The following is a 13,363-nucleotide window of genomic DNA, read 5'->3' on the forward strand; positions in this document are numbered from 1 at the left end:
TCCAGCAGCAGCAGGGGCCCAACAAACCTGCTGTCTCTGACAAAGGCGCTCTACACCATACCAGTACCGCTGCCTACAGAGGAGGTGCCTGCAGCAGCATTACTGGGTCAAGCACCTGGATATCTGGAGCGAGCTGGCGCAGTACGCCCTGGAAGTGCTGTCCTGCCCGCCTTCCAGCGTGCTGTCAGAAAAGTGCTTCAGTGCGGCCGGTGGCGTGGTCACCGAGAAGTGCTCTTGTCTGTCCACCCAGTCAAATGAACCAGGCTTGGGTGGGTAGTTGGTGAGTTCCTGGCCCCTGTTGTTGGAAAGAGGGGGAAATGAAGTGGCTGAGTGGGAATCACTATGCCTGCCTTACCACCGCCCTGTACCACCACAACCTACTGGCTCCGTCTTCAGTAATAAGCCTGGTTAAATTTTTTTTACAGCCGTGGTACCAACACTAGGTGCCATGGTGATTATCCGAACACAATTGCTGTGTAATTTTTTGAAGGTATCTGGGATAACTGTGCTGTCCCAGTTGTGGGGAGGCCCCAACTGCGGCAGTACGACCGCTTCCTGGAACCACTCGTTTGTAATGTTTTAACTGTGCCGTGGTACCAACACTAGGCACCATGGTGAACTGTCTATGCTGCCTGCCAGCCCCACGTTACACACTTTCGCCTCCTCCAGTCTCCTGCTGCCTGTGCTGCTCCCACCGCCAGGGTGCCACAGGCCACTGCTGCTGCTACCACCCTATATTTAACTCAAAACACAATTGCTGTGTAATTTTTTTGGAGGTGTCTGGGCTGAAAACTGTGATGTCCCAGTTGTGCATTCGACTTTGGACAAAATGTGGGCCGCACGACCGCTGTCTGGAACCTAGTCCTGATGTTAATTTACAGCCTCTTTTTTTTTTTGTATTATAACTCCCTACATAAACAATTACAGTTTTTCTTTAAAATGCCTGCAGCGCTCAGCTGGGGTTCATTATACGGAAACACTGGGACCTCTTACGCCAGTCCTTCCCACAAGTTTATGAGTTTAGATATCCTCCACTTCTGTCCTTCAAAAGACCTCCCACGATTAGGGATAAAGTGGGACGAGACAAATATGGGACGACACCTGCAGCGACTGACTTGGCGAGCAAATTTGTCACTTATCCATGCTTAAGTTGCCATGCTTGTAGCCACATTGTGAAGGGTGATAGCTTCAATCACCCATCTTTGGGAACCGAGTTTAAGATCCGTGGACGCTATTCTTGCGATTCAACATATGTAGTATATCTCATAAAATGCCCTTATGGCTTAGTTTATGTCAGTATGACGACACAACCTTTACGTGTGCGTCTTTCATCACACAAGTGTGCGATGCGTGGCCAGAATCGGGAACAAGCAGTGTCGTCCCATTTTGTCGAGTTTCGACATTCAGTGTCACAACTTAGGATTCAAGTCATAGACAGCGTACCTAGGACGTTACGTGGTGGAGATGGATTGAAAGCATTGTTAAAATGTGAAGCAGGATGGATTAGACGTTTAGGAACTGTAGGTCGAGGAGGTTTAAATAGGGAGTACGATTTATCTTTTTGTATTTGAGATAAGTTGGGTCTGGGTGGCAATCTGGGCCAGTGTATCTTAGGCTGAGGTTTTTTTCTGCACTTTTAGGGATAATTTATGGGATGCATCTAGTATTTATATGCTGAGATAACATTTTTCTTAAGGTTATTCCTGTATTTCTCTATATCTTTCATGTGATTAATTGCTCTTGATGTGTATGTATGAGGAGTGAACATTCTGAGCTTTTCAATATTGCTATTTATATATGCTTTTTGAGTATATTTTTATGCGTTTTTTCACGTATTGCATTCATTTTTAATGCACTGTCTATTTTGAATTCTTCTGCATATTTTTATATATGCCACTCCCACAATTTTTACGCGTTCTTCTTTGTCGGTATTCATGCAGATGTCTTTACGCGTTACTTTCATGTTTTTACGCGTCTGAATACAATTTATGCGTACATTTTTACGCTTTTACGCGTTCTTCTTGTCGGTATTCATGCAGATGGTTTTACGCGTTACTTTCATGTTTTTACGCGTCTTAATACAATCTATGCGTACATTTTTACGCGTCACGTGACTTTTTACGCGTACACGCCAGTTCCCCATCAGGTCCGTTTTTTCCTATTGAGTGTGGTTTAGCAGCCGTCTTTTCTGTGGGGGTGTTGCTTGACAGTGATGTCACTTGTGGGATGTACTTCCTGTGTACTGAAGTTCCCCATCAGGTCCTCTACTTTTTGATCTGCTCTGATTGGTCACTTCTCAAGTTCTATTTGTGGATTGGTTAACATTTGAATGTGTAGCCATATAAAAGGAGGTATGTGAACACTGTCTGTCATTATGAGCTTGCAACTTGAAGAAGAAGCATGTCGCTTTGATACAGCGGGCTGTAGTTGCCTTCAGCTCTATTTTTGTCATGTGATTTTATTGCACAAATAAAAGAGCTATCTTTTTCACTTTGCTATTTTTGAACTTGATGAGCAACGTGTTCTAATCAGCTATAGCACGCTGGTGCTGGGTCAAACAACTTTTTGCGGCCTTTTTTTTTGTATTATAACTCCCTACATAAACAATTACAGTTTTTCTTTAAAAAAAAACATGATGCTTTATGCATCATTTACTATAAAATACGTTTTGGAAGCAATTTAAAGGCCACTTCCGGTTTTCAATCCAGATATCCGAATTAATTCGGATTTACCCGGATAATGGGTTCGGATACCCGGATCTATTCGGATACCGGAACGGTTCGGATTCAGATATCCGATTGGATCCGGATTTCTAGCTATCGGGATCCGAATGAATTCGGATTTTAAAAAGGGGTATCCGAGCATCCCTGCGCGTGACACACTTCCTGTCTGCAAGGGTGCATATGACTTAGTGGACAAATGCAAGCGATGTCTGACGTCACTTGAGTACATGTTTGGCGGGCATGCAGATTTCCCTGTGTTGGCGCTATCTGCTGCAGGGACAAGTCTCCATGCAATGGTGTTTTGCGGTAAGCTCTTTGCCACACGCAAAGCGCACTGCACCATGTGTGCGACCAGCCTTAAAGGGAACCTGAGATGGCCCTACAAAAAAAAAATAGATATACCCGGGGCTACCTCGAGTCCCCTTCAGGCCCGTTGGCTCACTCGTCATCCTCTTGGGCCGCCTCGATCCTTGGATATCCTGCCCGGTAAGTCCAATAGTTGCATTGTTCAGCATATGCGTTGTCCGGCTGTGCGCGACCCCTGTGGCCCTCCTGTTGCCAGGAGCATTTATTTATTTATTTATATTTAGGGCCATCTCAGGTACACTTTAAGAATCTATGATTGGGAGACTAGTTAGGATTAGACATCACAACACCTAACAAGTGGGCCGTAGAATCAGGCACAGGTGAGAGTTGAAGAGGAACTGTAGTGATAACATAATGAATAATATTGCTTATTTATTTACATTTATAAATGTATTAGTCAGTCAGTGTTAAACAAACCTCAGAGAATCTCTGCAGAGTACCACATCTGAGTGCACCTCCACACAGGGGCGCCGCCAGCATACAAGCAAGCCAAGCCCCCGCTTGGGGCCTCACCGAGCCGGGGGCCTCGCTCTGCTGCTGGCGTCGGCGGGCTTGCAGGCATCAGGCGGAGCGGCGGGGAGAGAGAAGTTTCAACTTACCTTCCTCGATCCTGACAGCTTCTATCTACTTCCTGTCCCGACGTCTGTTGCTATGGTAACAGCACCCCTGGCCTGTGATGACGTACCGCATGTCATCACAGGGGGAGCTCTTACCAATGCGACGCGAGAGGCTAAAGATAGAAGCTACGTGCAGGATGAAGGCAGGTAAGTGGAAACTTCTATCTCTTTGCCGCTGCGCACACCCTCCTGGCTATAGGGGGGGGGGGTGATATACCTATCTAACCTATACTGGGGGACATATACCTATCTAACCTATACGGGGGGACATATACCTATCTAACCTATACTGGGGGACATATACCTATCTAACCTATACTAGGGGCATATACCAATCTAATCTATACTGGGGGCATATACCTATCTAACCTAATCCGGGGCAAATATACTGGCTACCTATATTGGAGGCACCTACCTATCTAACCTATACGGGGGCACCAACCTATCTAACCTATATGGGGGCACCTACCTATCTTATCTATACTAGGGGCAACTATATGGGCTACCTATACTGGGGGGACCTATAGCTGGCTCCCTATACTGCGGGCACCTATACCGTTCTCCACGTTGGGGGCGCATTTTACGCCCTCGCCCTGGGTGCAATTTAGCCTAGAAACTGCTAGTATTTGGCTCCACCCACATCATGTTTTGACCACGCCCATTTTTCACCACGGCCGCTTTGCTTTGGGGTGGGGCTACCCATATTTTAGAAGCGGTGCTTCTTTCGTGCATGGGGGCCTCAAGTTATGGACTGTTTGGGGCCACCAAAACCATAGCTGCACCCCTGCCTCCACAGAGTACCAAATCTCAGAGAATCTCTGCAGCCTGCAGGGTGCCACGTCTGAGTGTACCTCCACGGAGTATCAAATCTCTGAGAATCTCTGAAGGGTACCACTCTTCAGTGCACATCTACAGAGTACCAAATCTGAGAATCTCTGCAGAGTACCGCATCTCAGTGCACCTCCACAGAGTACCACATCTCTGAGAATCTCTGCAGAGTACCACATCTCAGTGCACCTCCTCAGATTTCCAGAAATCCAGCCCTGCCTTAAAGACACTCTGTATAAAAAATAAGTCCCCTGGGGGCACTTACCTGGGGAGGGGGAAGCCATAGAGTCCCAATGAGGCTTCCCCCATCCCTGCAGCTGCAGGGAATCTAGCGCTGGTTCCCCCGAATGCTCCCCCAATCCTCGCTTGACAAGCCTGACAAGTCTTGATATATTTACCTTTCCAGGATCCGGCGCAGGTGCAGTAGCGGCTCTTTGTTCGGGCTAGGCGGAAATAGCTGAGCCTGATCGTATCCGCTCTGCTGCGCAGGTGCAGAAGGACTCGCGCCTGCACATTAGAGCGGATCGATCTGGTTCAGCTATTTTCGCCTTACCTGAATGAAAAGCCGCTAGTATGTCTGCGCAGGATCACGAAGAGGTAAATCTTCACATCGCCGCACTACGGGGGGCTGCAGCAGGCTAAACAGAGGGATGGAGGAGGACAGGGGAAGCCTCATTAGGATCCAGAAGCTTCCCTGTCCCGAGGTAAGTATCCCCCAGAGGGATTTTTTTATTACAGGTTTTCTTGAAGTGTGAAACTGTCCTCAAACATACCGTATGTAAAATGAGAGCTCCATGTTATAAATAAAGTTTTTTTTTTAAACATTTCAAAAAACAAACAAACATAAAGACATTTATTTGTAACTTCTTTAAAAGAAAATTTAAAAAAAATTGACCACCATGATTACTTTCCCTCAGATGGTATATTATTCCTAATTATTAATTAATTGCTACCCAGCAGACTTCAGCTAAGTAAACATATCCATTTTCCAAAACTGGAGGGTGGAACGGCATGGAGCTGCGGGTCGGATGATGAAGTAACGATTAACTTATTGTTTCGTGCTGGAAATCGGGTGCATCTGTTATTGTAATTATCATTGTTTTCATAACCCGGTACAGATTCAATTAACGTCAAATGGAAGTAATTGAGATGGAGGGAGAGAGAGAATAACGGAACATTTGCACTGATTTATTTTGAAAGAATTTGACTCCACTGTAATTGACTTCAGAAACAAACACATCTTGGAAAAGCGCTAGCATTGCCGATGTCGTGTGAAGGTGATTGCAGGAAACTTTTCATGTTGCAGTCAAACTTTTATGTGAAATATTTCAGTGTTCCTCAACAGTATACCAAATCTCAGGGAATCTCTGCTTTGTACCACGTCTCAGTGTACCTGCCAGTGGCGTAGCTAAGGAGCTGTGGGCCCCGATGCAAGTTTTACATGGGGCCCCCCCAAGCCCTCTATACATAACAATAGATACAGCTCACCAAAATCTGCCAATGGCAACTACAGTGTCAGAGGAGCAAGAAGGGGATGGGGAACAGTTTGTTCATGATTACCACTATTCAAAGTATCTATAGAAGTGATTATTATGAGCACAGTATCAATAGAAAGCTAATACTGTAGTTGAGGGAGGGCCCTTTGGGGCCCCTCTGGCCCAAGGGCCCAGATGCGGTCGCAACCTCTGCAACCCCTATTGCTATGCCCCTGATACCTGGACAGTGTACCAAATTTCAGAGAATCTCTGCTTTTTACCACATTTCAGTAAACATCCGCAGTGTACCAAATCTCAGGGAATCTCTGCTTTGTACCACGTCTCAGTAAACCCCTGCAGTGTACCAGATCTCAGGGAATCTCTACTGGGCACCATGTCTCAGTGTACCACAACAGTATAATAAATCTCAGGGAATCTCTTCTGGGTACTATGTCTCAGTAAACCTGTGCAGTGTACCAACTCTCAGGGATTCTCTGCTTTTGTACTACATCTCAGTAAACCTCTGCAATGTACCAAATCTCAGTGAATCTCTGCAGGGTACCGCATATCAAAGTATCTCCGCAGTGTATCAAATCTCTGGGAATCTCTACAGGGTACCACGTCTCGTGCCAAATCTCTGGGAATCTCTGCAGGGTACCACATTTCAGTGTACCTTTGCAATGTATTAAATCTCAGGGAATCTCTTCAGAGTACCACATCTCAGTGTACCTCTGCAGTGTACGATCTTGGGGAATCTCAGCAGGGTGCCACATCTTAGTGTACCTCTGCAGTGTACGATCTCAGGGAATCTCTGCAGTACCACATTTCAGTGAACCTCCACAGTGTACTAAATCTCATGCAATCTCTGCAGGGTACTACACCCCAGTCTCCCTCCGCAGTTGTACCAAATGTCAAGGAACCTCTGCAGTCAAACTTTTATATTTCAGAGAACGAGGGACACTGATAGCCCAATATAGTGTATTATGTATTGGTAAGGAGGTAATAAGTTAAGCAAGTATCGTTGTACTCAAACGTGGATTACCACTGAGGCAACCACTGTAAAGGCAAGTGGGAAGATTAGATCTGTTCCCACTCAGAATTAAGAAGTCGCTCTCTCTAGATTGGAAGAAGAAGGTGGGGTAAAACACCCCGTCCACCAGGGGTGGACTTGAGCAAGATAAAGAACAGAGGCAGCAGCAGAATAAAATCAGCTAAAATCTTAAAAATAGGAGAGGTAGTGGTGGATTTACCTACTCCAAAGGATTTGCGATAAACGTTTGAACAGACAAAATTTATTTATACACTCCACATAAATTTGCAACGCGTTTCGCAGATGTGACCCCGCTTCATCAGGCATTAGAAAGGGGTAAACAGCTAACACAGTCCAGGTCCGTATTAAGCGCCTCTGTGTCACTCCTTTCTACTGCCCGATGAAGTGGGGTCACGCCTGCGAAATACTTGCAAATATATGTGGAGTGTATAAATGTCCTTTGGAGTAGGTAAGTCCACCACTACCTCTCCTCCTATGTTTAAGATTTTTAGCTCATTTTATTCTGCTGGCGCCGCTGTTCTCTATCTTTATATTTAAGAGGGTCGTGCTTGTTACTGCTTTCTGTCTCTGCTGGAGAGATTGCTTTCACTTCCTGCCCAGGGGACCACCAGAGATGTATCCTGTTATACCTCAAGGAGAATTATTTTAATTCGGGGACGCAGACAGCTGGAAAAGGTTCTGACTCACCTCCATCATGGTTCCACAGATTAAAGAAAGTTTAACCACTTTACCTCTAAGGGTTTTTTTTCCCTTCATAATTCAGAGCAATTTTCACATTTCAGCACTGCTTCCATTCATTCAGCAGTAACTTTATCACTACTTATCACATCTAAATGATCTATATATTTTTTTTATCATACCCTGGGTGCCTCTTTCTCCCCCTTTGTCTCAATTGAATGTACTGACTCTTTGTGACATGCCTTTTTGTACTTAGGATGTTTATTACACTAGAGGTGCCCCCAAGCATTAGGTAGCTAGAGGAACCTCAATATTAAACAGCTAGATGTGCACCTAATTAAAGGGAGATCTTTTCAGTGGAATGCAGAGAGCTGGGTGAGTAGGTATAGGGAAGAAGGGAGGGAGGCAGTAGGGGAGTGAGCCGCTTTTCCATCATCAGGCGCCTGAAGGCACGTGCCTCCAGTGCCTTATGGTAAATCCAGCCCTGCAAATAGGCATCTCCAGAGGCATTACTACGGTGGGGCGAAACAGGTGCTTTCGGCGCATGGAGCTCACTGCCGGGTACTGAAACCAGGCACCCCATAGCAGCAATGTAATGTTGTGCGAGGCGCGAAAGGGTAATTTGGGGCTCCGGCGCTTCCTAGACCCCAAATTACATCTCCCTCTGAGTTGCGACAACTTAGAGGGGGAATACTATTTAAAGAGGACCTGAACTCTTGCACTGGACAGAAGGAAAACCTAGAGATATGCACCCTGTATGTATTAAGAGAGTTTAGCCTGTTTAATTTCCCCTCATCTGTGACTAAGTAAGTACAAGTTGTAATTTGATTTTTGATATGACCCAGGGACCCATGCTTGCACCCCTCTAGATACGCCTCTGCAAACCAGCGTGTTTCAATGTAATAGTGCAAGGTCTGTGCGAGGCGTCTGGGGGATAGTTACACCCCACTCCAGATACACATAAGTAGTGGAAGGGGATAAACAAGGACCCCCCAGCAGGCCCCGTTTATATACACACCTGTACTGATGATATGTACTTTTAATAATAAAAATGTACCATTCTTAGTATCCCATAGGGATGTTTCTGTCCTGGTTTGGACCTCGTGCATAGTAGCTTTGCCTCCGGTCAGGCGCACTTTAAAGGACACCCAAGGTGAAAATAAACGAATGAAATAAATGATTGTATCTATCTTCCTTCTCCTAAAAATGACTTTTTTAAATATAACACAGTTTTATTTTATTTTTAAATCTACTTTTTAAGTTTCAACTTTTTTATTGTTTTTGCTCAATGACACATTCATTGAAGTATGCCAGAGCTAAAATCCTTTGAACTATTGACCATTTTTATTTCTTTCCTGCTCTCAGAAGCTACTTTCTGCTAGGAACGTGTTTTATAGTTGGAATCTCTTATCAGTGAGGGTCACACTGTCGTCAGGACTGAGTCAGCCACTTACATACCTGATATTTAACTCTTTCAGGAAGAGAAAGAAAAAAAGGAACACAGCATAGTTATTTGTGTGCTAGGCACTGTACATACCCATGTCTATCTCATCATGTCACCTCGGGTATCCTTTAACCATTTACCGCCATCCTAACGTATTAAAACGTCATGCTTACCGTTATTAACAGCAACATGACGTTTTAATACGTCGCGCATTCCCGCCGCTGCTACCGCCGTGTGTCCGCCGCTACCGCCGCCATTACCGTCGGGATCCCGTGCTGGGTGATTGGGGAAGAGGACCGAACAGTCCTCTACCCAATCGCAGTGCCTGGAGTGAATGGACGTGACCGCGAACAGCGGCTACGTCCATTCACATAAACAGGAAATGTAACAGTTTAAAGGGAAGGTCCAAGCAAAAAAAAAAAATGAGTTTCACTTTCCTGGGGATTCTACCTGCCCCATGTAGGCATCCTGTGCCCTCGTAGTCACTCACTGCTGCTCCAGGCCCCCGCTGGCAGCTTTCTGACCTCAGAGGTCAGGGCCGAATTGCGTACATTTTTACACATTCCCGCTAGTGCAGGAACATTAACACATACATTTTTACGCATTAGTGGTGCAACGTGTACATTTTTGTTCCTGCACTAGCTGGAATGCGTAAAAATGTATGAAATGTGGCCCTGACCTCCGAGGTCAGAAAGCTGCCAGCGGGGGACTGGAGCAGCAGTGAGTGACTACGAGGGCACAGGATGGCTACATGGGGCTGGTAGAAGCCCCAGGTAAGTGAAACTCATTTTTTTTTTTTGCTTGGACCTTCCCTTTAATAAAGTGTAAAAAAAAAAAAAAAAAAATGAACACGTCCTATGAGTGTTCACTAGCGCCATCTTGTGGCCAAAAAGTATATTACACCTACAAAGTACATACATTTTCAAGTATATACACATCATTAATAAAATTACACTTCCAACCCTCCCCCCCCCCAAAAAAAAAAAACACTTGTAAAAAAAAAAAATCAGCTTAAAAAAAATAAATAAATAGTTGCCTTAGGGACTCAGCTTTTTTATTCTATATTTTATGGGGGAAAATTTATTTTAATTTATTACATAGGGGCTTGTAATTATGGCCAGAACAAACAGAAAAATAACCACTTATATTTCAAAATAATATACTGTCGCCATACATTGTGGTAGGGACATAATCTAAACGGTTTAATTATCGGGACCACTGGGAAAATAAAACGTGTTTGTTTTATCCACAGGAGAATGTTTAATTTTAAAACTATAAAGGCTGAACACTGAGAAATAATGATTTTTTTTCTTTTTTTTCTGTTTTTCTCATTAAAATGCATTTAGAATAAAAAAATTCTTAGCAAAATGTACTATCTACAGAAAGCCTAATTGGTGGCGAAAAAAACGAGGTATACATCATTTTCTTGTAATAAGTAGTAATAAAGTTATTAGAGAATAAAAGGGAGGAGCACTGACAACTGAAAATTGCTCTGGTCCGTTAGGATAAAAACCCTTGGGGGTGAACTGGTTAAGCCAGTGCTTCACAAGCCCAACCCATGCAGTCATATCAAATCCTTACCTTGCAGTAATGAAGTTCACACCTGCCTGACATTGCTGGCTGTAAGTTGGATATTAAATAATAGCTACAGAACTGCTCCAGGCCATTGCTTCTGAAAGTAACTCTGCCCTAAAGGACTAATCTGTGTGGCACAGCTCTGAAACTCTCTTCCTCTGCATTTCAGTTCCGCTACCGAAACCTCGCACAACCTGCCAAATTTGGAGGAGGTATATGTGCAGGCAATCTCTGGGAGTTAATTGCCTGCAAGTCATCGCAGAAATGTGCTCCGGAAAGTAACTGTGGGAATGATTTTCGGTGTAAAGAGTCCGGTAAGATGTTCTGCTTAAGGATCTGCTGATCAGTGATGTGCCTCCTGTTGTATAGGTGTCACAAGTGTGTGCGGCAGGCTGTGTATACTGCATATTTTGGATTCAGTACATTAAAATGTGCTGTAGTTTTTGCCGGGTAATAGTACGCTATAAAGAAGAACTTTACCAAAAGACAGGCCCGGATTTACATCACAGGAGCCTATAGGCACAGATGTCCTGGCACCCTAGACTTTGCCCTCCATGAACCTACAACCTCCCGCCAAACTGCACAGCAACTTCTCCCTTACTTCCTTTTCCCAACATAGGTAGCTACTGGTGCCGCCAAGTATTAGGTAGAGATGACCTCGACTGAAGAGAAATCTGTTCAGTAGAATGCCAAGAGACAAGTGAGTAACCTCACATTTACACTTAGCTCTGGACTCTGCATAGGGAATGAGGGAGGGAGACACTCGAGGAGCAGAGTGAGCCCCCTTTCTATATTCTGGTGCCTGTAGGCATGTGCCTACAGTGCCTAAGGCCCGGTTCACATTAGCGTTCCAGGTCCGGCTTCCCCGGACCCGGAACGCTCCGTACAGAGCGGATGGTGAACGGATACATTGCTAATCAATGTATCCATTCACACTTGTGCGCCGTCCGGATCCGATCCGGGAACGCAGCTCCGGGACGGTCCGGGTTTTTTTCCAACATGCGCTATTTTTCAGTCCGTCCCGGTGCGGCTGCGGACCCGGGCCGGATCCTGACCTGAACATGCGGCCCATGCTGTGCAATGAGAAACAGATGTTTCTCATCACACTGGCAATAGGACCGGATGCTTCCAGCACCGGTCCTATGCCACATGGGGGACCCGGACTACACGCCGGTATCCCCCATGCTTGCAGTGCCTTTCTGGCACTGCAAAGTATCTAGTTCCGGCTACTTTATTGTAGCCGGAACTGATACATTCCGGATCCGCAACTTGTGCCGCCTTGTGGCCACCGCAGAGACCTGTACGGTCTCTTTGCGGCCCCCGGATCCGGACCCCCGGACACTTGCGGACTCGAAACGCAAGTGTGAATGGGGCCTTATGGTAAATCCGGCCCTGCCGAAAGATAGCAATCAATACATTGCAAAGTGAGAAGTTAAAAAAAGGAAGAAAGATCAAGGAATGATCGCTACTCACCATCTAATTTGTTTGTTTTTTGATTCACTATAGCCCTGCTAGTCATCATCTTTACTACTGGCAGATATGAAAACAAACAGCAGTAGCACCAACTGCTATGATCTGTAAACACAACCACTAACAATGTGATAGGCTAAAAGTTTGGGAAACAGTAAAAAAGGGCGCAGGAGGCTAGTGGATAAATCGGGCGCCGCCATTCACTCCCATAATAATTATCGTTTACTCGGCGCCGAACAGGAAAAAAGGGCGCCCGAGAATAATAACGTTTTCCAACGGCGCCCGAAGATTTTTCATGTTTTATAACTGCTTGTGATGATTTACGTTTCCTATTTCAATAAAACATTATTTTAAAAGTTATCCCTTAGTGTTTGTAAAACATTATTATTCACGAAACAAAGCGATCAGTACGTAACGTAAATTGTACTATATTTTATCCCTTACTGTTTTTAAAACATTATTCTACACACAATACAGTGTTCTCTAAGGAGGGTCTTAGGTTTAGGCACCAACAGGGGGGTCTTAGGTTTAGGCACCAACAGGGGGGTCTTAGGTTTTGGCACCAACAGGGGGTCTTAGGTTTAGGCACCAACAGGGGGGTCTTAGGTTTAGGCACCAACAGGAGGGTCTTAGGTTTAGGCACCAACAGAGGGGTATTAGGTTTAGGCACCAACAGGGGGGTCTTAGGTTTAGGCACCAACAGGGGGGTCTTAGGTTTAGGCACCAACAGGGGAGTCTTAGGTTTAGGCACCAACAGGGGGGTCTTAGGTTTAGGCACCAACAGGGGGGTCTTAGGTTTAGGCACCAACAGGGGGGTATTAGGTTTAGGCACCAACAGGGGGGTCAAGGGGTTAGGGGTAGGTACAGGGAGGGTTACTTAGTAATTTTTTTTTAAACGTTATTATACGTTTCACTATTTAAACGGAAGATTACCGTTTTTACAATTGCCGATTTCATGCACATTATTTAATGATTTATAACTTTATAAAACATTAATTTTAAACGAAATACAGTACAATTCATTTTTAAACGTTATCCATGCTTATCGTTTCAAACCCCACGCCCTTTTTTCCCAGCGCCCCTTTTTAACGTACGCAAAAGTTTGGGCCTGGCAGTCTGAGTCAGCTGCCAGACCC

General features: G+C 45.1%; 1 protein-coding gene across 1 annotated transcript in view; it reads left to right on the top strand.

Annotated features, from left to right (window-relative positions):
- C8A (complement C8 alpha chain) overlaps positions 1–13,363 on the top strand; it is a 54,636-nt gene that overhangs the window by 12,072 nt on the left and 29,201 nt on the right. Inside the window, exon 3 of the mRNA XM_068239397.1 lies at positions 10,927–11,071. Within this exon, the coding sequence (XP_068095498.1) occupies positions 10,927–11,071 (145 nt within the window). The remainder of the gene's footprint in view (positions 1–10,926; positions 11,072–13,363) is intronic.

The sequence above is a fragment of the Hyperolius riggenbachi genome, chromosome 6, assembly GCF_040937935.1.
Source record: "Hyperolius riggenbachi isolate aHypRig1 chromosome 6, aHypRig1.pri, whole genome shotgun sequence".
NCBI classification, from domain to species: Eukaryota; Metazoa; Chordata; class Amphibia; order Anura; family Hyperoliidae; genus Hyperolius; species Hyperolius riggenbachi.